Below are 27,050 nucleotides of genomic sequence, written 5' to 3'. Positions count from 1 at the left end.
TTAATCTTAGTTTTCCTTAGCCTTTTCTTTATGGAAAATTGTATAGATATTCAGGAGAGGATGGCAATCTTTTGCTTTCAGGACAACACAGCCATTTTGATATGATTACGAAAATCATTAACCACTACTTATGTTTTGAGTATATCCCCAAACCTATGATCACGCTCAAGGAATTGCAAGGCCCAGCATTTCTTCGTGTATTTTGATCAATTGCTCAGCTTCATGGTCAGTGAGCACATAATCTCACCCACTAAGTAATGGGCCTTGCAATTGAAATTGCCTCGTGTACGCCCACCTTAAGAGGGGGATTGCCTTTTCCTTGATAAAATCAATATAACTTTCCAGGCACGAATGGGGCCATATATAAGAAAGTTTTGTTACTTTGCAACGCAATATATCATTCACCAATCAGTGAATAAAAGACAAATATAGGCCTAATACGTATATACCAAGTATATTGAGGTATATTAAGGCATATATGCCTATAGCAAATTTCCTCCAACCTTGACTAAGCCTACATAGTTATTGTTATTTTAACTACCTATTAATGAAGGTTTTTTTCTATTATTTATATAGCCAATTTATTAAAGTGTTATTTAGTATGCCAAATATGAAATGTTTATCACCTATGTCACGAGCAAGTCATGATTTGCCCTAAACATGCTCTAACATGCTTCTATATTACCCCTGGCAATATGCATGAGGTGTCACTATTGTCTGTCCAAATAACTTAGACACCCGGTTTTTAGGATATATTTCGATAAGTTTTTACTTTGGCAAAAAGTCATGAAAGAAAAGTTGCTAAACACGGTCAGACCTAACAGAAATTATTAGTAAAGCGATGAAAAAATATTCTTCCTTGTCTACTTTTATTCAATTTTGACCGATTTACAGCAAGATATCTGGGTCCAGCCGAATATTCCTAATGACTTGAAACTTTTGATGGGATAATCTATTTACAGTAAGGGGTGTTTGAACATTGTAATCATGCATATTGATCAGTGATGCCACCCTTTTTGATCCTTTTACTAATTCACAATAATGGCGGTCTTTTGGTTTCTGATAAAGATCCGTTAAAAATTGGGCAGCAGCTTAGCAAAAATCTCGAAAGCTGTAACAAATGGCTCATAGATAATAAACTATCTCTCCACATGGGTAAAACAGAACTCATTCTTTTTGGAACAAAACGTAAATTGAAGAATTGGCAAAATTATACCATTGAGTGTGAAGGGCAAACAATTCATGCTACTCCCTCAGTCAAATACTTAGGTCTTACTATTGACCAGTGCTTGAATGGTGACGAAATGGGTCTTGGTGTCATAAAAAAAGTAAATTCTAGACTCAAATTTCTTTACAGACAGGCAAAGTTTCTTGATCAGAATATCAAGAAAATTTTATGCTCTGCTCTTGTACTTTGTTTGTTCGATTATTCTATTTCTTCTTGGCAGATGAGTAAAAGCCTACAAATTGCTCAAAACAAAGTTATCAGATTTATTTTAAATAAGAATTGCATGTATCATATTACAGAAGATGATTTTAAAGATCTTAATTTCCTTAACATACAAAATAGGGCAAAACAACTCAGGTTGAACCATGTTTTTGATATTTTTAATGAAGTTGGCCCAGACTATCTTAGTTCAAATTTTACCAGAGTTTCAAACGTGCACCAATACAGTACTAGAAACAGTGCTCAAAATTTTCGTGTTCCAAAATCCACTACCATCACTTCTGGCTCTTTTTATTATAATGCCATTCAGGATTGGGCCAACTTACCAAATGCAATCAAATCAATTTCTAATAAACCAAGTTTCAAAAAGTCTGTAAAAACTCATCTTTTTAACCAAATTTAGTTTCTAATGATTTTAATCATGTTTAAATACTTTTTTTTTTACTTTTAATATTCACTTGTATATATATATTTATTTGTATGTTTTTGTATGTATTTATGCCTTTTGCCCTTGGTATAAAGGACCCCTTCGGAAATAAGCCTTTGGGCTTAAAGGGCTATCCTGTGATATCTCCTTGCTTTGTTTTTTATGTGTATTATACTAGTATGTTATTTATCTTAATGCATTTTATATCTATTTACCTTGTATTGTTTTATGTGCAATATGGAGATACCGAACAAAATCAAATCAAATCAAATCAAATAGGTTGATGACAATATTTGATTGAATGGACTGCACTGTGCCATGATTTCGGTGAAGGACACCGGTTCAAATCCTTTGTTTGGAGCCAATCAATAATTTCATGCACAACCTCTATAACTCAAAAGATGTCAGTTGGTGCATTTTAACAAATGATAGGGCAAGTTACTATGTACACCACATTTCGCCATAATACATTCTAGAAACGCTTGCTGTTAGAATAAGAAAAATTTTAATGCTAATTTATTGCACATTCTAGGGAAGCGTGGTTACCTTTTTAAAATAACCGAGTGAGAGGGTTTTCAAGAAAATATTTTTCCTGTCAAAACTGAAGCATCCTCTCTGTATAAAAGAAAATATGAATATTAACTGCACATCATATATAACGATTCGTGATACCCAATTGTGGCACATTTGATGTCGTTTAAGAAGCAGAGAATTTTATTTCAATTTTATATACGCCAAAATATTTTTTAATTGAGCAAGAATAAGGATAGAAAAAACGTTGAAAATCCTATGTGAATATTACATTAGACCCGGCAAAAGATTACTGTTTCGTTTTTATGGTAATCTAATCTTTTATTTCCTGAAAAACATTTGGGGTCTAAAATGGATTTTTTATGTAATTGATATGTAATTGATAAAAACATCGAACGTGTATACAAGAAAATGGTAGGTTTCCTCTATAGTATTTTACTGACCATGGAAATGTACTGAGACACAAGCACGTGTCAAAATCGATATAATGTATTGTCCATACAGACGCCCAGTTATCATGTTTATTATTGGATTTTTTTTTGTATAAAACACGCAGTTAACAATAAATGAGCGCTAATAATACACATAAATGTTTTTAGGCAAATAAAATTCCAAAATATGGTACGTTTTCTGCCTTTGCTTGTCACGTGGTAGGCCTATGTTAAAGTTGCGATTATATCTTCAAATAAGTTTCAAATGAATTCCAAGAAGACAAGTGGCCGAGTGGTCTAAGGCGCTGGGTTCATAGTGTATCCAAAGCAGTCCACCGCCGTGAGTTCGAACCCCGCCTCCGCCGAACTTTAATGAAGTAAAATTAAAATTAAAATTTTACTTTTAAAAAATTTCATATTGGGGAAATGTGACTGGCAGAATTTATGTATGGCGTGGAGTGGTGTGGTTACTATGCGTCTGGAGTGTATTGTGAATTATACTCCTCACCAATAACATCAGAACATTCATAGGGCATACAATTTGTATTTTCTTGGAATTGGGCCAAGACAAAAGCATGCACAGAACAAGATTCAAATACCGCGCCGAATTGTTGGAATTGGTTGAGGGACAGCTGGGATCATTGAGTTAATACACTAAGAATAAATATGCCAATTAGAAACACTGTCTGCATTTTATGAACTGAATTCTATTTTTCATTTTTATATAATGTTTTGGTGAGGAGTATAATTAATTTACTGTTCATCCATTCACTATCCAAAATCATAATACCTACAAATCTGTATGATGAGACCTTCCAAAATAGTGGTACCCAACTTCTACCGGATTATTTTTAAAGTGTTGAGACAGACCTTCTAATTTCAATAGAATTTCTGGTAAACTCTCACTCAATGCTTTGGAAACACAAAAATCCCATTAGGTCTCAGCGAATGTTAACACTTTTCTTTCATGACTTTCTTTGAAAGTGGATATTTTTTCAAATAAGTAACAAACCTGGGTGTCTAAGTTAATTGGACAGACAATAGATTTACAATAGATAACAGAATGATTTTTTTTTCGAAGGGAAGAGGGAAGATGATTAGGCCTAAATGCAAAAGATATGTGTTTGAGTGGGGGAGGTGTATGACAGGACCGTTCATTGAAATAAATTGTATTGAAATGTATGGTATGAAGCTTCCGTGTCAATTTGTGATCATGTGGGGTGGGGAGTTTTGTATTTATTGTAGTGAGGATATTGCATTGGATATTGAATATTGTTGAATTCGTTAAAGCAGGGGAAAGTTATGATTGATAGTATAGAAGACAAGAATAATTATTTTGCTTTTACAAAGTACCTTTCATTAATTTAAACAGATGTATTATTGCACTGACAATGTTTATAAAAAAATACATTTATACTATTAGCAACCCCAAAAATCTCCGCAAAACGAAACTATGAAAACACACCAAGCGCCTGTCTATCCTCGCTGGCACCAACAGCCAAAGCTGCACAGCACCATCGAATTTGGTGTTTTTATGAACCCATTAATTTTGTATTTTAAACAAAGGATAACGGGCTTATACGCACAAGATTTCATCCCGTGCATATTAGTAAACAATAATAAAATCAAAACTAAGCTGGGCATACTTTAAGCAAAACAATTGCGAAGTAGATCTAGCAAGAGTGAAATTAGAAGCTTTTACAAAGTCATGCCAAATAAGGGGGCCGCTGTAGCGGGCGCCCCAAAAAAGGTACGGCAAGAATTTTTCGCATCACGTAGGTCGAAGTTCACTTTCCAATTGCAATCTGTAGTTAATGATAACGAAAACGACTGGTAAGCAAGTCCACTAAATTACCTCAAAATCTGAAGGAAAAAAATGGCGGACAAATCGTCAGACCTTTCCTGAATTAATACAGCATATTTAGCCATCATCAACATGGGGTCATCGCCATGAACATTTTCTTTATATAAAAAACTAACACCTCCGCTATATGGTATTTCATGATATAACATTAAGGGGTGGGGTATGAACGTTTGGACAGTATTTATTTTGGGACATTAGAGCACATCAGACATATCGAATTGCATTCTGAATACGAAGAATGTCATTCTGATATCAAATAATTTTGATTTTTGAAATTCGCAATTTAATACACATTTTATGGCAAATCATTAAAATTGATATTTTTGATATTTAACAGTACTTGAAGTAAACTTTATAAATCTGATTATTTATACTTAAAGTGTATGTAGGTGGGATGAAAAGCCGACGATCAGTTGAAAATTTTGACCTTTCGTATTGAAGATATGGAATTTTTTCCCCAAAAAGACCTAATTTGTTTTGGTGTTTTGGGGGAAAAATTCCATATCTTCAATATGAAAGGTCAAAATTTTCAATTGACCGTCGGCTTTTCCTCCCTGCTACATACACTTTAAGAATATATCATTAGATTTATATAATTTACTTCGAGGACTGTTATATATCAAAAATCTGAAAAATATCAAATTTTTATATTTTGTCATAAATTTGTATTATATTGTGATTTTCAAAAAATGAAAATTATTTGATATCAGAAAGACATGCCTCGTATTCAGAATGCAATTCGATAGGTCTGAGGTGCTCTCATGTTCCACAAAAAATACTGTCGAAACGCAATAAACGCTCATTTTAGATCCCTTAATGGAAAGATAAGTGCAAATGTTTTTCGTATTTCGAATCGCACGAGTGACAAGCTCTATGACGTCATGATGTAAACAACATCCGAGTCATTAATAATTAATTAGGTAAACCCAAATATGGAAACCTCCAAAACGGGTACGGGGTTATGGTTTAGGGTACACGATTGGATGGGATTAAGGGATTACGAAGGCGATAAAAATCGTAAGGGTACGGGAGGAAGGAAGGAAGCTAAAATAACGATGAAAGAAAGAAAAGAAAATGTAGGCCTACCTAATCGCCATAGTTTAGGCCCTATATATCATCATGGCGATTGAGTCCTGGTTCTCTGAATTTAATTTTGTGGTATTAACTTATCATGCTTATTTGGTGTGCGGGGGGGGTGTGAGAGGAACAGTAAAATAGCAATTCGGTATGGGTGAAATTATAGCCATAGTATTTACTCTGTTCATAGTCATTAATAACAATATCAAAGAACAGGGGCCCTTTGACAGATCCCTGGGGTACATGTAGTAAAAGCATTTTTAGGAAATGGGATTACCTTAAGGGGTTGTTTTGAATGACAGGTGAGTCAGGGGTCAAAAACAAAATTGTTACCTTTTTGACCTCAGCACATGTGTATGTATGATGTGCCATACAAAAATTAACAAAACAATACCTTAAAGTATCATTTTTTAATGTTTTTTGCGATAAACAGTATATTTTACCATGTTTACAAGCTACAACTATTTGTACCGTAGGCGTGTCTGTTGCCAGGTCATTAACAGACAGTCAGACCTTGAATAATAAATTTTGTGGCTTTACATAATGCATTGCTTAAAGCAATTATAGTAGCCTTGGCCCAAGGCTTTGGTTCTATAAGTCACATGTGGGAAAGCATACAATATAGGCCTATTCAACAATTGCTTTATATGCCCCCCCCACCCCGTTGTGTTGTCTCATATCCCTCCTCATATTCAGCTTGCAATAAATATAAATGTGCTGATATTAACTCATGGTGGTTTCTTTAATGTTTACATGTAAATGGCTAGCATTGCACCTGGCACCATTTTCCATACTGTTAGATTACATACATGTAGGACCAAAAATTGTGTACTCACAAGAAACTGACCAAATCATAGATCCAAACTCAATATCCTACAATTGGTCTTAGATTACATGCACGTAGAGTGTAGCACCAAAATAGTGTCCTCGTAAATTATACCTGTTATGTCTTGTTTGGAAGATTTTGAAGTTAATAATTTTGGTATATAGGCCTACATGAATTTAATTTTGAATTTTTGATGATTCATTGACACTACTTCATAAAGTACCATGTTAACTGTAAAAGTAGGGCCTATGTTAAATACAAAATAATAGGCCTATGATATCTTGATAATGATAATGATAATATGTCGCACACCTCTTATAACTGTAATTTGGGCATAGGCCTATACGCCGTAGAAGTGACGTAGTTAATCGGATTAACTACCATAGCAATAGATGAATACAATTTTGGCAATATCGCCCGCACTACAACGTTCATGCGGTACCGATGCATTGAACCATAGATGTCAAAGAAATGCTAATCACTTGCACCTGTAAGATTAGTCTCTTTGAAAAGAGCGGTATTGTATTCAATCTATTATTTGATTGAAGACAGGTGATGAGTGCATCCTGCTGCAGTGCAGCGCGGTATATTCAAAAATTGTATTCATCTATTGCTATGGTAGTTAATCCGATTATGACGTCACTTCTACAGCGTATACAGCCTACATGAATTTTCTCTGAAAATTAATTTTACTGTTCTAACCATGTCAAAAGACTTGGTCAAGTCTAAAGCAACGGGTATACAATATAATGTCACTCATGTCAACCTCATCATCGATATAAAATTTTGACATCGTATGTAGGGATAACCATCAAAATTTCATGTTGCCCCTATTGCTACAAAAGATTGTTTTCTGGATAGAACTCATCAACAGAAGTATTTTGGTGGTTAAATGGTCAAAATCGGTCAAAAACTTTTCGAATTATGAATTTTTCAAAGTTTCCCATTCTGACCGGTCATTGGAACGAAATAAAATGACAAGGTCCAAAAATAGCAATTGGGAGCAAAATTGGCATAAGCATATATTTACCTTTATATATTTCTTTATTTTAACATATATTCAAACATGAAACAAGCATATTGTGAAAGTATCAAAGGGGTTTCTTATGAAATGGCACTTTACTAGTCAATGGCATAAATTATTTTTTCAAACCGAGGCATTGAAATCATGCATTTAGAGAACATTTGCCAAAAATCATCCAAGATGGCCGATATGGCACAAAATCAAAATTGCACTAAGTCCAGGTGAACTTTTTTTTTCACAACCAAAAATGTCAATGTTATTGGGTTTAATATGTCCAATTATGTAAACAAAATCTTAAGTGTCATTGAAGGTCATTTAGGGATTCAATCATGTTTCACCGTTGTTCATCACCGTTTAACAACGATGCGGCCGCGTCGTCTGCGTGGTTTACTTCGCGAGGGCAGCTTTAGCTGCCCGAGCGAAGTAAACCACGCAGACGCGCTGGACGCGAGTTGTTAAACGGTGATGAACAACGGTGAAACATGATTGAATCCTTTCAACAACGAAAAGAAGCTAAAGATCGTATAATTCACGATTATTTCACGAGGAAATGTCAGTTAATCATTGTCACTAAGCCTTACAAAAACTTCGATGATTTCTCTGTTAATATCATCAATAAAACTACAGAATAAAACGGCAAAATTTAGCCGCTATCTGAAAATACTGAATTCAACTTGTAAGCTTGCATACGCACAAAGGTTCCAGGCATGACGAATTTTACGCGCTCTCGCGTAACGCGTAGTCTCGCTCGCGTTCGCGTATACGCTACAGTAAAAGTGTGGATTCATCACGGATTAACAACGGTTGGCTCCTGTACAAAGGTATAGGAGGAGTTGTTGAATGACTCATTCACAACAATAGAGGTTATCCACTTCACTCATTATGCTCATGTGTGACTTCTAACAAAAGGTGCTGGTTCCCGTAGTATTCTTCATTCAAACCAATTCAATGCATGACCTCGGAGTCACCTGCATGACTTTCGCAGGCTATTTTGAAACAGTTATGGTTGCACATTCAGGTACTTCTTTTGAAAGTTCTAAACAAGGTATAGCCAGCAGCAAGTTGTAGATGGTATAGGCCTAAATATAGGAAAACGTTTAGGGTTGAAATCAGGTGAAAAATACATCGAATGAGCACGAAACTTCACATTTATGTTCAGAAAGGTGTCTTCTTAGCATGATTCGAAAGGAGTATGGAAATTCCAAAGGGAAGCTGGTGATTTAATTTGTAACTCGAGATCTACTTGTTCATTTTTTTTTCCTTTTTACAGAGGGTATGATAGAGGTATTACTGGCAACTCTGCCAAATTACAGCTCAGTAGGCCACGTTTTTCACCTGAAATTATTGACATGAATATTTTGTGCCATTCTTGAGCAGTGCTGAACTTAGCCACTGGCAATTAAACGCACTGTGGCGATGGAACAATTTTGACTCGCACTTACAGGAAAATGAAATAAGTTGTGTTGCTGTAATTTGCAAGTTACAAAATATAATTGGTATTCACTTCCCCAATTTGTACAGAAAAATATTGAAAAATAAAAGAATGAGATCAATTTAGAAATGTATGTGCAAGCAGTGCACAGTTGAGCTCCCTGCATGTCTATGGGAGCGTTCTAATCATGTTGATGGTTCATTGGTCATCCCTAGTATAAGGTACCACGGGCAATTCGAATGATAATACAGATGAAAACAGGTGATAGGTATGAATGGTAGTTAGTGGTTTTGGAATCGAACTACACACCTGTGCCTCTATCACCTTAAAGCTGTCCCATATCTCATCCCTGAATAAACCAACCGAGCTTAACCGTAAAGGTATAACAATTAATATTGTTACGCTTTATAGAAATCAGTTCCAATGTCTAAATTGGACACACCTCAGTGATCCGAATACATTAATGTCCTTATTTGTGGAATATAGTATTGGCGAGTTGTGATTTACTTTGCAGAGTTTTTAAAGTACGTTTTAAAATACTGCAGCATTCTCTGTGTGGTAGCATGTAGGCCTATAGTGTGGCGTAACATGTGATGGTGTGTAGGGCGGGTTGCTTGTTTTAGGGTGCGCTTATCTTTTAATATGCCCATTTGTGGCATATTAAAAATTGATCTATTTTTGTGAAACAAAAGAGAATTATCAGGTTATGTACCAATTCTAGCTGGCTGGCCCATACATCACCTTTATTTTGTCAGCTAAATACTTTGAATATTTTTGATATTCATAAACTTATCAAAGCTTTATCTTAATACTAATAACGGCGTGTCCGTCCGTCCGTCCCTCTGTCCGGGCGCTATCGCGTAAGCGTCCGCGCGGTTCGCGTTCACGCGGTGCACTATCGCGTCCGTCCGTCCCTCTGTCCGCGCGCTATCGCGTACGCGTCCGCGCGGTTCGCGTTCACGTGGTGCACTATCGCGTGCTCGCGGTGCGCTATCGCGGAGTATCAACGGGAGTGTGCGCGGGGTACAGTGCGCGCATCGGAAAAGCATTACAGTGTGACTAACGGGTGCATCTCATCGGACTAATAATTATAGGCCTTATTTTCAACACATAGGGCCTATTTCAATACCGAACACGTGCGCACAACAAACACGTGCATATAGGCCTATTTCAGCAGAACATGACTATTTCCGGAATCCTCCAGAATGGTTATCATAAAAATTATCCATTGTGGTAAGGCCTATAACCGTTTTTGCGTTCACGTTTCTCGCAATTGATTTCATTACTTTAGTAACGGCCTATATCCACGTCCAGATACTAATTTCGGTTTATCTAAATGTGGTAACAGGGCAGGGCTTGGAAGAGGCGAATGATGGGTTTCCAGGTTATGGGTATAGGCCTACCGAACTACCGAAGTATTAAGCACCACACCTATAAAACAAACAGAGTTGATTAAGTTAAGTTGGGTCTTGATCATTGAGAGACGCATTTCATAGTAGTTTAAAAAGTCAGGGCAGGTATATGGGTAACGGGTTTGGGTAATTAGAAATAGGCCTATCAGGAGAAGCGCCCGATCCGAGAACCGCGAAATCTAGTTTATGTATAATTTAAGTATTAACATGCCTTGTAATTTTGCCAATTATTTTGTTAAAAATATGGCCATCCACAGTTATTCAACACGCTCATCCAATTTGTTTCGCCCTGCAATATTCAATTATGATTTGGCCAGAAATACCATTAGAAGGCAGGACCCATTGCTCTGGAAGTCTATCCCCGATGATATTAAAATCGCCTTGTCTCCTAATTCATTCAAACGCAGCTATAAAGATTATCTGATTTCTTTATACTCATAAATTTATTGCTTCAAAAATACCCTGTATCATATTCTATTTTGTACTGTATAAAGTTAATACATTTTTTTTTTTTTTTTCTTTTGTTTATATGCTATTGCCATTGCCAACGTCATTGTCTGTCCGCACCAGTCCTGTCAGTCTGCGTTTGCACTCCGTCCTTGTCTGTTGTCTGTAGGCGTCTTTTGTTTCTGCACTGAGGGCAATCATGTCTTACGAGCTTTGCTCTTGTGATTGTCCTACCATCCTTTAATTGATATTTTGTTATTGTATATAATATGATGATGGTGAAATAAACTTGAACTTGAACTTGAACTTGATCCGTTGTCCTATACAAAACAATTTGGTTTTGAAATATTGTACACATTTCACGTTAAAACGTCATCAATTATGCCTGCCGAAAAATGTACATTTTCCTAATTTTTGCCCTTGCCTTGTGGTATTATTTTCTTAGGGTGATTGAGGTAAAATGTTTGACTTAATGAAACATTTATGTAATATGAAGGTATATGCTGAAATGTATCTTTTTATTGTTTTTCTTTCTTTCTTTTTGTTCACAATTAATGATAATTAAGACACAAATATATCCTAAACCTAACCCCAACCATAACCCTAAACGTCGCCTTAACCTGTAACCTAAGTTTTAATCCTAAACCTAAACCTAGCCCCAAACCTTATCTAACCCCTGACTCTCTGAATCCTAATTCTGACTTCCAACTCCTCACCTATGCACACATTCCACCTCGCAACCCTTAATACTCACACACGCACATCCCACACACCCCCTACAGCACCCACATCAATAAATCCACACTCCATCGACTTCAAACACACCCTACCCCCAGGCTACCCCGAAATACCCCATTCTGATCTAACTCTAATTCTACTAATAACTCGACACTAAATTCTACTAATAACTCATCACTAAATTACTCTAAAAATAATTATACATGTTGGAATATAGAAATATTGGTTGTCGTTTTTTCCGAATGATGTTCAGCCTACTTTATCGAATGGTTTATAGTCCAATGCTCGAAGCGATTTTTATGAAAAAAACGCTAGCTCCAGATCACAATAAGGCTATTGAACAGTGTATAGAATAAGCCGGTCCCTGTAAATTTTAGTCGTTAGCCGAAGCGATCAATGTTTAGAAGGCTTTTAGAACATATTTTGGCAGTAGAAAAATGATCTTGGCAGTATCGCGGCCAGAGACTAAGTTCGGTTTTATATATTAAGCGTATATTGACAACCTACATTGAGACCCCTTGAAATGATGACAAATATATCGACACTGAATCCAGAGCTGCTCAGAGTGACACATGTTTTTAGTTATGAAGTATTGCAATGGACTTTTACCAGGAAAATATAGATTTATACTAATTCAAGACACCAATCGGAAGAAACATAGTAACCACTGTGCAACGCTTGTGTTTGGCCTTCTTATGTGTGAAATTTCGAGGAAAGGCGGTGAGTAAAATATATTAAATTCAATGAATTTATGCTAAAAAAATTCCATAACATCAATTCTGTAGATATGACATATAAAGGCAAAACTCAGCACTAAAGTGGACGTTTTGAATAGGATGCATGTACTAAATACACATAAATTTGGGTTTCTTCGCTATCGGAATGGGTGTAGAAGTCTTTTTCGTTAAAAAAGTGGGACATTTTTAAAATTTTGATGGACAAAATAGCAATAAGAAATATGCGTTTCCAAGCTTGCAAAATCACGATGAATTGTGTGCACAAACGATACCAATTAAGGCACATGCCTTTCCCTCAAGTTGAAAGTAAGTACCGTAATTATTTATATAGAGTGTCCAACATATTAAGGCGAACTTCTGGCGAAATCGACGAAAAGCAAATTCATGAAATCTTCGTTGCCACTAGAAAGTGCGTGAGCAATAATGTAACATCAAATATACACGCCTATTTACATAATTTCCTAAGACCTTACACAAGTGATCAGGCTCAAATATAAAACTAGAGAGTTTGGTCATTGATATGCACCATCAATTTTGAACCTATGATCAATATTGCTAGGCAAAAAATCACAGCAAACATGGCAAATTTCTCTCATTTCGGAGATATTTGAAACAAGACTGCTCGACCCCTTAATAATTTACATAATGGTGACAGTATTTTGGCATTTGTTTGGTAGTGACGTAGACACCTTTACACGCGTGTATAGACCTTCTCAAACCCCATTCTGAGATTACTGATCGAAAATTACTCGGCAATGAGATCACGTGGACTTTCAACAACCAATCATATACATGCGTTTAGGCCCTGCACAGTGTCATCATCCCTATATCTTCGTGTCAAAAATTACCGTGATAGTACGGCGAATCCTCTCGTTTTTCAATAGCTACGCATGGCGATTTTGTTCGAGATAGATAGGCCGAGCGACTCAGGCTAAGCATACCATTTACACCATACGACTATCATATGAGATACCACCAAGTTTCTATTCTACACATTATTACGATTTGTACATGCTCTAGTACCCCATATGATGTTGCTATTACAAGAAAATTCGATTTGTTTTCAGGTAAAACCCAGATTTTGTTTTTAATACACTACCTTGAAATTAAATACACTAATTAGCGGCCATTGCTGTTTAATGTGGATACATTTTACTGCATTTTATAAGTAAAGATTTTTAAATCGTAAATAAAAATTGTGATATATTTAATTTTGAGAATTTACAATTATATAAAGGAACACATTTAGCCCATTCACCAGGTGCTTGTATAGAATATTCAATCCATACTGCAGTTACTGTCCGTTTTCCTATACACAATACACAGTGCTCTCACCATTGACGCGTGACCTCTACAAATGATGTATGTTGGAAGAATGGGCACTTGACTAGTTAACATCACTGTGTGAAAAATAACCAGCCAATATTTAAACTATTCTCCAAACTTCTAGCAAATATATTTCTCTAACATGACCTAAAATTACAGCTAGGTTAGATGTTCAGAAGGGGTCGCACTTTCGTAGAATATGAGTGAGGGCAAAGCATAGCTAGCTCATAGCTAGCCAACTCCCCGTGTTAATTGAATGGAGATTTGACCGAAAATATTGAGCTATATTGGTAACGGACCGCTCCGTTCTGAAGGATGCCACAAAAAAACGGTACAAGCTACATTTACACTATTCTCTGAAATTCTAGAAAATATAGTTTTGTAACATGTCCTAAATTTTTAGCTAATTTAGGTGTTTGGAGAGGGTCGCACTTTTGTGTTTTAGGAAGGATATGTAAACGACAAATAACACCAAAAATTATTTCCAAACTGTGTTAAGTCAACAATCATTATGTTGCTCATTTTCAAGAATGCTGGTTAACAAAAAGCAGGCCATTGTCTCATTTCGTGAACAAAAAGCAGGCCATTGTCTCATTTCGTGAACAAAGGTGCACATACCATTGTTTCCTTCCGTTTCCTTTATAATCGGTTACCCAACTGAAGCTATAATACCAGCTTTATTGCGATATCGCACGTGTAAAACAGACACATGTGCACAACCAGAGAAGATCCGATTTAATCAGTTGAGCTGTTTCAATGAGTGTTATCTTGGTTTAATAGCTTTTAATGGGGTTTAAGTCCTGCAAAGGTCGAGGTGAATTCTACTGTAGACATGACTGCATCATGCACCGTGTCTATAACACAATGAATATGTAAACTTTCTTTATCTGTGTCAATAATAGAGTATTGATTTCAATAGAATTGAATACATTTTGAGTTTGTACTTTACCAATGAACAATCTAGCTATCGATTTCTAGCCAATCAGATAGGACTCATTTTCTTGCGTTCGGTGAAATACCAATCGCCCGTCGCTCACCAACGGAGTATGGAGCTGTATGGAAAAAATATTTATAATATAGGGTGTTGATACTGTGCCCTGTATCCATAGGCTGTTCCCTTGTGTCGTGTGCCCTTGTGGCGTTGTGGCCTTGTGACCTGGCTTTGTACCGCCCTGTACCCATTGCATGTTCACGGTGGCGTGTGCACGCATGTGTGCACCGAGGATTTTAGTAACCTTCACCCCTCATGGGGACATAACACCAAAAAAACAAGTATTTGCATTGTATTTGGTATGGTGGAAGAAACGGAAACAAAAGGTAGGGACCCCGGGGGTAGGGATTAATTCTGCATACCTAATACTATTTATATACTGCGCCAATAAAGTATCCTTACACTCGGAAAAATACTCACAATTTCCAAACTGAACCATATTGGAATACATTTGTTTTTTAATAGATGCGCTATTTCATCCTGCACATTATGACACCACATTGAATCCAATGTGACTTCAAGAAGTAAAGTTACAAGCATTTGATTAGACGAAGGTCCCGTTTCAAAAGTGACAAACTGGCCTATTCTAAACTCCACAGACCTCAAATCTGGTTTGAGAGTGGTGAATGGCTCATTTATGCGTTTGGCCTTAATTTAAAACAAAAGGAACAAAAGAAAACGGAAACAAAAGAACTGACAAATAAAATGAAAGTTTTGAAAAGTACAGAGAAGTAAAAACTGAAATAAAAACTGCTTCAAATAACCCTTCATTGAAGAAACTGTGTTGTCTCTTTATTGCGCTTGTTGGAATCTTTTTGCGCCTTGTATTATAGGCCAGTCTGTCACTTTTAAAACTGGACCTTCGTCTATTCAATTGCTTGTAACTTTACTTCTTGAGGTCACATTGGATTCAATGTGGTGTCATAATGTGCAGGATTAGATAGTGCATCTATTAAAAAATTTACCCCAATATTGTTCAGTTTTGAAATTGTGATTTTTTTTCAAGTGTAAGGATACTTTATTGGCGCAGTATATTAGAAAAGAAACGTTGATGAGAATGCTAATAACATAATAAAGCAAACAACGAAAATTTGTAAGAGCAACACTTTTTATTCAAAGCTAAATGATGAGCCCAACTACTGAAGATGAGCAGGATGCCGCCATGGCATTTCTTTTGAATTGAACTCCAGACGAGCTCTCGCTGGTGTTTGTGAATGTAATCTTTATTTTTGGGGTCCCACAGCAGCGGATAACCCCTCACCTCCTCAATCAAATCAGATTCAGTCATATCTATCAGCACATGTGCAGTGGGTACAACCAAAACAAATGTTCATTATCTGTGTGGCGCGTCACAAGGGAACACAGAACTAGGGCACACGCCACAACGGAACAGCCTATGGATACAGGGCCTTACACGCGTGTATAGACCTTCTCAAACCCCATTCGGAGATTACTGATGGAAAATATTTACTCGGAAATGAGATAACGTGGACTTTCAACAACCAATCACGTAGGAGCTCGACAGGCTAGAAATCTCCTCAATGTTGAGTGATGGTTGAGGAAGTACATTTCGAGTTATTTCTCCAGGATGGCGAACACTGAGTGCCGTATTTTTTTTTCATTTTCCTGCAAAATTACAGCTTATTTATAGCCAATGTTAACATGGGTCTCCAGGTAAAATATTTTCCTAACAATATGAACTAACATCTCAGCTGCTTGATATTTCACAATACGATATCAATGGAAATAAATAATGTTCGTCATTTTTCGTCATTTAAATTTGTTTAAGAGCAAGGGCGCGCCGCACACCTCTAAATCACTTCGCAAGCGATGTAACGATGTGGTTGAGTTCCTGTAAAAACAAAAGCTTTTTTGAGGTATTTGGGGCCTCGCTGTGGACTTATGATAAAAAAGAGAAGCACGTTATGGCTTAAAAGTTTGAGATCTAGGGCCTATACATTAACTTGGATCGCTAAAAAGTTCAGGGATTTTACAATTCTTGAAGAAAAAAAAAGACAGAGGCCCTCAGATTGAAAAAAAAACCGGGGCGGAAATGGTGATGCCACTGTTTGAACGCCCATATCTCGAAAATTAATCAGAAGCCTAATTAAATGATCATTGATTTGCAATCGATTAGTCGTGTTTTTATATTCAACTAGATTTCGCGGTTCTCAGGTTGGGCGGTTCTCGTGATAGGCCTATCTCTAATTCAGTGGCGTAACCAGCGGGGGGGGCAGGAGGCTGGAGCCCCCCCATTTTGAACCCTTGCCCCCTGTTTGCCCCCCCCCCAAATGAAAAAGTTAAAGTAGGCCTACTTCTGAGAGTTATTAATTAACCTCATATCTGGTCATTTTAACCTTAAAAACACACATTTTTGCGCGCTTCGCGCGCATTTATTCCACTTTTTTACCATATGTCACCAGTTTAGCTTCAATATGCCAAAAATTTTCGCGCGCTACGCGCGCATTTGTACCATACACTTCATTTGTCGCCAAAAGGTGCTGGATTCCTGCCCCTCATTTATTATGTTTGCCCCCGCTTGCCCCCCCAAATGAAAATGTCTAGTTACGCCACTGCTCTAATTACCCAACACCCGTTACCTATAATACTTGTCCTGACCGTTCAAACTACTATACGATATACGTCTCTCAATGATTAAGACACTTTTTTGGGTTTTTTTTGGTTTGTTCGGGTTTTGACAACCCTGGATAACCCAAGAAAGCCTCTATTGAAGCTTATTTCCATTGGGGTCCATTTGAACACCGGGACGGGTTAGGGAACAGTCAGGGGTTAACACCCTACTTTCTTCGAAACTGGCTGCGAGATACATGTACAGGTATGGCTCTCTGTACACGGGACCGACGGCTTAACGTCCCCTCCGAAGGACGGAGTACTTTCATGATTCATTTACCCAATTCTAAATGAACCATGGGAGAGCGGAAGTCTGAATTTAATCTACAGAAGTTGCCAATTAATTTCAGACTTTTTTTTCCAAGTCAATATCCCAGCAAATCGCCACCGCCGGGAATCGAACCCGGGACCTCATGCACTAAAGGCAAGTACCCTAACCATTGCGCCACGCTCTCCCTCTTATCAACTCTGTTTTGTAGCTGTGACGCTTACTTCGGAACCTATAATCTGAAAACCCATCGTTTGCCTCTTCCAAACTCTGTCCTGCAACCACATCGGAGGACCCAAAAATATCCCGAATTTTAGTAGTGTCTGGATGTAGGCCGTCAATTCAATCGGGAGAAATGTGAACGCAAACGGGTTACATAGGCCTTACCATAACTGATGATTTTTATGTTATAATCATGTCTTTCAAAATAGGCCTATTGGTCCGATGAGATGCACCTGTTAGTCACTGTAATGCTTTCCGATGCTCGCACTGCGCCCGTCGGTACTCCGCGCACTACGCGATAGCGCACCGCGTACACGCGATACGCACCGCGAGCTCGCGTTATACGCACCGCGAGCACGCGTTAGCGAGCCACGCGCACGCGATAGCGCGCGGACAGAGGACGGACACGCCATAATTAGTATTAAGATTTGACGCGCTTTCCCGTATGTTTCAATGGGACGCTTAATTGGTGGTATGCGCCCGTAATGACAAATAAGCATCACCTCTTCCACAGGTCAATCTCCTACACAAGACATACCACCATTGCGCATTGCGTATGTGACTGACTTCGTCCTCGGAAAAAGTACCTCTCTCATCCACAATAATTGTTCGTGGTACATCGTGGTTATGATGACTGTTACTCATTGGGATTCCGCACTGTACATGATACTGGTCGTACTTTTTTCTGCGTACACGCACGTTTGGTGAATTATTTCATGCTTCGGGTTTAATCGTAATGAATCGTTCAAAGTCGGTTTGAAAAGATCTTTATCTCTGTTTCGTTTTGTTTTTAATTAATTTGTTAAGTGTATATATTCATATATTTTGATGTGTAAATTGTATTTTGTAAAGCCGGCGCTTTTCAGCCTATGCTGCCTGCCGGCTATTTGTATACCGTGAATGAATGAATGAATGAATGAATGAATGAATGAATGAATGAATGAATGAATGAATGAATGAATGAATGAATGAATGAATGAATAAAAATAAATAAATAAATAAATAAATAAATAAATAAATAAATAAATAAATAAATAAATAAATAAATAAATAAATAAATAAATAAATAAATAAATAAATAAATAAATAAATATTACACTTATTTCAATACAGCATGTATTGGACTGACTCGCTACACTGTGTTTCACGTTGCTAAACGATCATCAGGCGAATGACTACATGTACGGTGGTTTTTTCTTCTTCCTGGCAGTGTTGCCATGTCGACATTTACTTATGAATTCAGTCCGTTTGTTTAACGATCTGTTTGGATCGGCTTTTTTTATTTTTGAGGATTGCCAATTTCTCTTCGAGGCATAGATTACATGTACCCGTTTTGCGCCTAAAAGTATTGCCTTTGAGGATGGTTTCCCAGGATATGTCATATTTAACATTTTTGTCTTTCAGACTCCAAATGTATTTGGCTAATTCGGTTTCGTTCTTGTATTTTTTGTGGGTAAACGACTTAACGTGGTTATTATATCTTTCCTTGAATTTGCCACCAGCAAGGCCTACATAGGTTTTACAACCCTTACTGGAGCTGACGTTAGCTTGATACACTACTGCTTCTGACAAGCATTTCCCTATTAAGGGGCAATTTCCTTTATATTTGCGAGTACAGTTGCACTGTTTTTGGGGGGTTTTCTTCATTTTGCGTTTTATTTTTGAGTTTTGCGCTTTGATAATTGCACCAACATTTTTCATGCAGCTATAGCTTATTTTTACGCTGTTGCGGTTGAAAATTCTGTTCAGTTTGGACCCTTTGGGGAAATGCTTGTCTACAAGCTTTAAGAATTTCTGACCAATATTCGTTTTTACACTTCTACTATACGGAGGATTATACCAAGTGCTTTTTCTTTTTCTGTTACGCCGCATTTCAGTAAACTTTATAATTAAGAGATTAACATTCAGAATCCAACCAACCCCTACCATAAAAATATCTCTGAATATTCCATCAGTAACATCAGTGATTCTTGTAAATAAATAAATAAATAAATAAATAAATAAATAAATAAATAAATAAATAAATAAATAAATAAATAAATAAATAAATAAATAAATAAATAAATAAATAAATAAAAATCTAAGTGATGGCGCGAGCGATTTAAGGGTACAAACCACAAAATCGTCCGCCATAGACTTTACGTACAAAATAGGGGTTACTTTTAAGGTTATGTCGAGTTACCTTGGACTTTAAAATAGGAGAGTTATATATTCTTAATTGGAAACGAAATATGCATAGGGCTATTAGATATCTAAAATGAAATCGCATTTACCGTCTACGTTTTGAGAAAATTAATTCTGCTTGAACAGATTGCAATTGCGCAGCTTTACGTACTTTCATATTGATGTGACCTCTGTGACCTGGTGTGTTCATGCGCAGATCAACAACTCTTCCAATACCTTTGTACAGGAACCAACCATTGTTAATACGTGATGAATCCACACTTTGACAGTAGCGTATACGCGAACGCACGTTAATGGAAGCACGTATATACGCGTATACGTGATACACGTTAGCCCGTAAAACGTGGAACTTGTGTACTCGCTACATGTTGTTTTCAGGAAGCGGCTAAACATTAGGCCTATACCTCTTTATTCTGCAGTTCTGTTGCTGCTATCATATCAACAGAAAAAGTCATCAATCTTCTTGTAATGTTGAGTGCCCAGGTTGGGTGGCAATGACTATAAAACTGGACATTCCTCATGATAAAACCATGTGAATTGCACGATCTTTAGCTTGTTTTCGTTGTTGAAAGGGATTCAATCATGTTTCACCGTTGTTCATCACCGATTAACAACTCGCGTCCGGCGCGTCTGCGTGGTTTACTCCACTCGGGTGAACATGGTGAAACATGATTGAATCCCAAATTGAATTATATTTAGATGTAGTAATATTCAATATCTTTTCTCAAATCGGGCAAGAACACATCGAGGCGGTCTCCTAAAACACGATTTTAAACACTAAATTCGATAATATTGTACCGATTGTTGCAATTCTCAATCTCATGTAGATTTGTCGCTAAAGGCGTGATAAACTTTTAGCGAAATCGCTTCAAATACAGATTTGTTGCACTCAATTCGTACGGATTTTAGAGGGAATGCAAAAGCTTAATCTGTAATCTGAAATTAATGGGAATGTGAAATGTTACATGGCGACATTTCATAAAAAAAGGGGGCGAGGAATTTTTGAACGGAAGCGAAGGAGGGAATGCGAATTTGTCGAAAATAATCGGGCAAACACGTAAATTTGATTTCCTACTTGCTAGCAAGCACAGTCTGAAATACGACCTAACATTAGGTTTCACTGCCTGAACAGAATTGATCATGTCTCAACTCCTTTTTCAAATCGACGGTAATAACTCTTGTAGAGAGGGATTAACACTCAACCACAAATTGCCTCAGGCAAAACTCACTTCCTGTGAACGAAATACCACACAAGGTCATTTCTATGTTACTCATTGACCCATGTGTGTCATATACTGCCTCTACCTATAATGACAGTCTGTTGATCTGGGCAATTCATTGACAGATTCTACCTCAGGAGGGAATTCAATTTTTGATCATTATTCTCTTCAGGTAGTGAAGCGTAATGAAATATTGCATTAGAAACATTGTTATGCTTCAACTAACAGAGGTACGGAAATCTTGTACATGTACAACCATAATAAAAATGATCTGATTTCAGAATGTGATTTCTTACGTTTGACTTTAGCCGTCACCATTGAATGTCCCAACACCAGGAGTAGTAAACACAGGGACATGCATATAACCGACTGGCCCATGATTACGTGGCTGCATGTGCTGAGTTACCTGTGTGAATAATAAAACAAAGAACTGGTTAAGGGGCTGTCATTTTCTTCCGGAAAAGGTGGGGTCAAATAGGCCTATGTAGGGGTCGTGTTTTAATATCGGTGAAACATCATTTATTGTTTTGCTTTTGTTTCCTACTTTGTATTGATTATATCCTATTTCATTTACACTGTAAATCTCTTGCTGTAACCCTTTTTTTAAACATGTTAGGCGTTTATCCAAACCTTTGTTATTATCTACATGTACCTTTTTCAGAAAAAGATTTCATATTTTGACACCTATTTTCTTACACATCACAAATCCAAAATAAAATTGGTAGTTTCTTAAGGGGCTGTTCGAAAATAATGAGGAGGGTAAAATTAATTTTCAAACGGCCTGCCAAGAACTTCGCTTGCCTGCCCCTCGGCCGGCCAAAAATTACTTGCCCCCCCCTCGGCCTGCCAAAAAATCTTTTCCTCCCCCCCTCCTTTGCACGTGCAATATTTGTGGGATCGGATCCCAATTTGCAGACATAAAATGGTCTATAGGCCCCTATATTGCGAGCGCAAAAGCGTTTTAGAACTGTTTTCCCAAGCTTTTTAGAGTGTTTTATTTAAAAGGCGCCCCATGAATGTATGCCAAAAACCGCTTTCCTCCCTCTCTGCTTGCCAAAAATGCCCCCCCCCCCTCTATTTTACCCTCGGGGGGGGAGGGAGTCAGAACTCTTGCCCCCCTGTTTATATAATAGGCCTATATGTAATAAAATTCCCTTTAAAAGGGAAAGCCAGCCTCAATGTAGAAAAGGTCTTGTAATTTGTTTTGGTCAATGTGAAAGGCATTTTAGGATCACGCTTACATCCATGTTACATGACAGTCCACCAAACCATCAACGATGAGAACATGTACACTGAAACAGCAGAAAACATTAATTCCTAATCTCATGTCAACTCTTTAATTCATTACTCCAAATTGTTCTGGTCTGTTTTTTGTTTTTGTTGTTGTTGTTGTTGGTTTTTTTTGGGTTGTTTTTTTTTGTTTTTTTGTTTTTTTTGTTTTGTTTTTTGTCTTTTTATCTTTTTACGTACGTTATCTCAATTTCCAATTTTGTAATACCAGAACTTACGAACTCAATATCTTGGCTTAGGAATGTCCAATTTCACTGCTTTCGATATACCACGTCACAAATTACACTGCCGGTTTGAGTTAACTTACATGTACATTTTATTTTAAAATAACTTGATATTAATTCGCAATGTATAGTTTAAGCCTACTATATTATAAAAGATAGTGGCCAGCACATTTATAAAGGACTGATTACTCACTACAATCTTCACTCTTAAACTGTGTTTTTCTGAATGTGCTGATCATGTTGATTGCTAGTCGGAAACTCCTGCGAAGCTATGGACATGGCATCTTACCTACTCCATTCTATAACATTAACAGTCTGCCTAGTGCCTTGTGTGTTTTCTCTTCAATCATTTTGTTGAATGTAATTTTATGAATCAAATAAAAAGATGACTTCACATAAGTTATGTGTCATTTTATTTATAATAAAGAAGTTATTAAATTAATAAAGTAAGACAATTTATTTAAAGTGCATGTCAAATGGGGTACATTGTTCAATACTATAGGCCTAAATTATTTAATTATTTAGATTTTTGTGTGACAAATCCAATAAAATATACTCACTGACTTGAGCTTTCGCCATCCAGGCTGATGGCTTGATCACAAGTGATCTGGTCCACTGCATTTCCCGCGGTGTTTGGATGCACTCTCACTCCTCGGGATCAAAGTTTGTTTTAGCAGTGGATCATATACGTGACTCAGAGAAAAAGAGCCGTCATCGCGATTGATTGCATTAGCCCGATGCATCTGTTTACGGATATAGGCCTAAATGCATAAATTATGCCCATATTATAGCTAGGCCCTAAAAACTTTATTTTGCATCGGATTTTTCCCGTTGAAAAGACAAAACTGATGTTTATGATAGCAACCATTTCATCAATAACATTTTGAGTCATTTGTATCCATAAAACGACACAGGATATGATAGATAACTACTTTCTCATCAATATGGTCCATATGATCACAGATTGTTGAGAATCTGTGATATGATGAAGATTTTGATTCTATAGATCTGTTATCAACATGATATCACGCTGTTCAGTGGTCAAGGAGTAAGGACCCCCGGTCAAGGACACTGATATGACATCATAGGTGATGTAATTTTCTTCTGCTGACCATATGATGCTGTATATTAACTATTATTGTTACATTTAGGCCTATACCTAGAACTTTTAAAGTCATAATTTGTTCAAACATAACTTTGGTAATACTCACTCGTTTTCATTCGTTGAAACGGCAAAACATACTTACTTTTCCTTACAAATCGAATAACAATAATTTTAAAATTCCACCTCAAAAAGTAAAATAAAATAATTCTTACCAATACCAATAAAGTTAATCTCTTGAGCATACAAACCCAATCTCAGAAATAGATACCAGCCCCGCGTATGGTCTGGCGACAATAATAGTTCTAGAGCATATCATCATGATCAACGCAAGATAATTATATCACCAATGACGTCAAATCAGTTCCCTGGTCATGTAGGGCCTACGGTATCCTTGACCACTGAGACCACTGAGCACAGCATGATATGTTTGGTTGCATGTGAGTTCATTGATCATGTTGATAACAGAATGTTGTAGAATCAAAATCTTCATCATATGGACCGTATTGAAGTCAAAGTAATTATCTATCCTATTCTAGTCTGTATCGTTTTATGGATAAAAATGACTCAAAATGTTATGGATGAAATAATTGCCATCTTAAGAGCTCTTGAACATAATTTTTTAGAAGTGGCGCTATACCTCAAAAAATAGATTTTTCTGATATTTTGTGCAATGATGCATGTTAGGGTGTTGACTACTTGTGTGACTAAAAAAAATTCAAAAATCGGCTCGTTGCCATGGAAACGGCCAAAACCCAGATTCTGTCATTTTGGGCCAAATTGGCAGTGAAATTAGTGAAAAGACATGTTATTTCAAGTGTTCGCTGTATCTAAGCCATATATTGCTGGTACATCACATTAAGTTCTTGTGAAAGGACATCTATTCATCTGATGATCAGCATATTTAGAGGTCAATAAGTTATTCTTAAGGGTACGTGCAGAGCCCATCTGTCAGGTGTATTTTCACTTTTTCATTAAATGTCATTTTAGCACCTAAAATATCATCATGAAAATCAACAACCCGGTGTTCCCAGGATTTTGTCCATTCTAGTGTGGGTAGTACAAGCTAGGTACTTTGCATTTTAATAAAAATCAGCTTGGGCAAATGTTACTTCTAAATACAGTGTTGCCAGAAAAACCGGTATTTTTGCAAATTTACATTTTGTCAAATTACGCCTTTTTGTCACAATTTTGTGCATTTTGACAAATATTTTCCTTCAAGGTGAATCCAAACAACACTTTTTCGTCTTTGTAAATATCTAAACACTGATAATTCAAAATTAGTGTTGCCAGAATTCTTGATAAAACACCCAATATTAGCATTTTAGTGATTTTGTGTTGATGACTTGGTTAGGAAATGCTTATTTCTAATTTTCATACATCGAATGTACATAGTATAGATTGTTATATGAATGTTTAAACACCTGAGCACAAAGTAAGTGTTGCCAGAATTCTTGATAAAACACCCAAAATCATATATATATATTTATATGTGCCATGATCCAACATCAAATCTTTTTACTATCATCAATATTAATAATAATATCAATGTACGCCTATTAACATCATTATCAATACTAATCAAAACTATTAATATCGATATAAATAATAATCAAAAGTATTAACATCAATTTGGTTTACTATCATCAATAATATTAATAATATCAAATATATTAACATCATTATCAACAATCATCAAAAATATTAACATTAACCCTAGAACTACTGAGCCATATTTTGTAACACGGACTGCGAAGGGGGGTTACAACCCCCTAATTTCCAATTATAAATGTCATATACCGTTATATTCGGAATCAATGTATAGCTATGGGTCTCCTCTACCCCAGTGATACCAATAAGTACAAACATTCCTCTCATATAATGTCGCTGTGACGTCATAATGTGAGGGCGCCCATGCAAATTTGGAAAATTTCAGCTATTTACAAAAGTATTGGCAAAATTGATTTTCGGCTAAAATTCTACAAAAATGCAATTTGACCGAATTTTCTCCTCAAACTAACAAGTAAAAAGTCAATAGCTTATAATAATTTTACATGAGCGAAATGAAAATAATATTTTACTGTAGAAACCATTGGTGGCCCTCACCAACACCCCCTCTATGGTCATCTTTGACAGCCGGTCCTACCCCCAGTTAAGGTGCTGGTAAACATTTTTACACTAAAATGAGCGCAAAGGATGGATCTATGATTAGTTTAGGTCGGGGCGTAAATGCGTGCATATTTTTATGACGGATAAGAAATCTTGGGGTGGTACTTCGTAGTTCTAGGGTTAATATCAATAATAATCAAAATATTCGCATCAATATATCACTAATATTTAAAAATATTAATACCAATATCAATAACACTAATAAACAAAACTATCAATATCAAATAATAATCAAAAATATTAACATCAATATCAATAATAAGCAAAATATTAATATTAATATCAATAATAAGCAAAATATTAATATCAATAATAATCAAAAATATTAATATCAATATCAACAATATCAAAATCTTAATATTTTAAAATTGATATTAGTATTACTATTTTGATTATTATTGATATTGATATTAATATTTTGATTATTATTCATATTCATATTAATATTTTTGATTATTGATATCGATATTAATATTTTTGATTTTTTATTGATATTGATGTTAATATATTTGATCATTATTGATTTGATATTAATATTTCTCATTATTATTGATATAGATATTAATATTTTGATTATTATTGATATGGATATTAATATTTTTGATTATTATTGATATTGATATTAATATTCTTGATTATTATTGATATTGATATTGATATTTTGATTATTTTGATATTAATATTAATATTTTGATAATTATTGATATTGATGTTAATATTTTTGATTATTATTGATATTATTGATGTCAATGTTTTTGTTTATTTTTGATATTGATGAGAATATTTTCGTTTATTATTGATAACGATATATATATATTTTTTAATTATTACTGAAATTGATATCATTATTTTTGATTATAATTATTATTGATATTAATATTTTTGATTATTATTGATATTGATATATATTTTTGATTATTATTCATATTAATAGTTTTGATTATTATTCATTTTCAAATTAATATTTTTGATTATTATTGATATTGATATCGATATTAATAGTTTTGATTATTATTGATATTGATATTAA

At 35.8% G+C, this 27,050-nt stretch overlaps 1 protein-coding gene across 1 annotated transcript in view; it reads right to left on the bottom strand.

Annotated features, from left to right (window-relative positions):
- The window catches only part of LOC140162030 (uncharacterized), a 68,107-nt gene extending 46,494 nt beyond the window's left edge, over positions 1–21,613 (bottom strand). The window contains exon 1 of the mRNA XM_072185320.1: positions 21,532–21,613. Within this exon, the coding sequence (XP_072041421.1) occupies positions 21,532–21,613 (82 nt within the window). The remainder of the gene's footprint in view (positions 1–21,531) is intronic.
- Positions 21,614–27,050: the final 5,437 nt, after the last annotated feature.

This window comes from Amphiura filiformis, chromosome 10, assembly GCF_039555335.1.
Source record: "Amphiura filiformis chromosome 10, Afil_fr2py, whole genome shotgun sequence".
Taxonomy (NCBI): domain Eukaryota; kingdom Metazoa; phylum Echinodermata; class Ophiuroidea; order Amphilepidida; family Amphiuridae; genus Amphiura; species Amphiura filiformis.
Note: the sequence above shows the minus strand (reverse complement) of the source record. Positions and strands in the feature narration are given on the sequence as shown.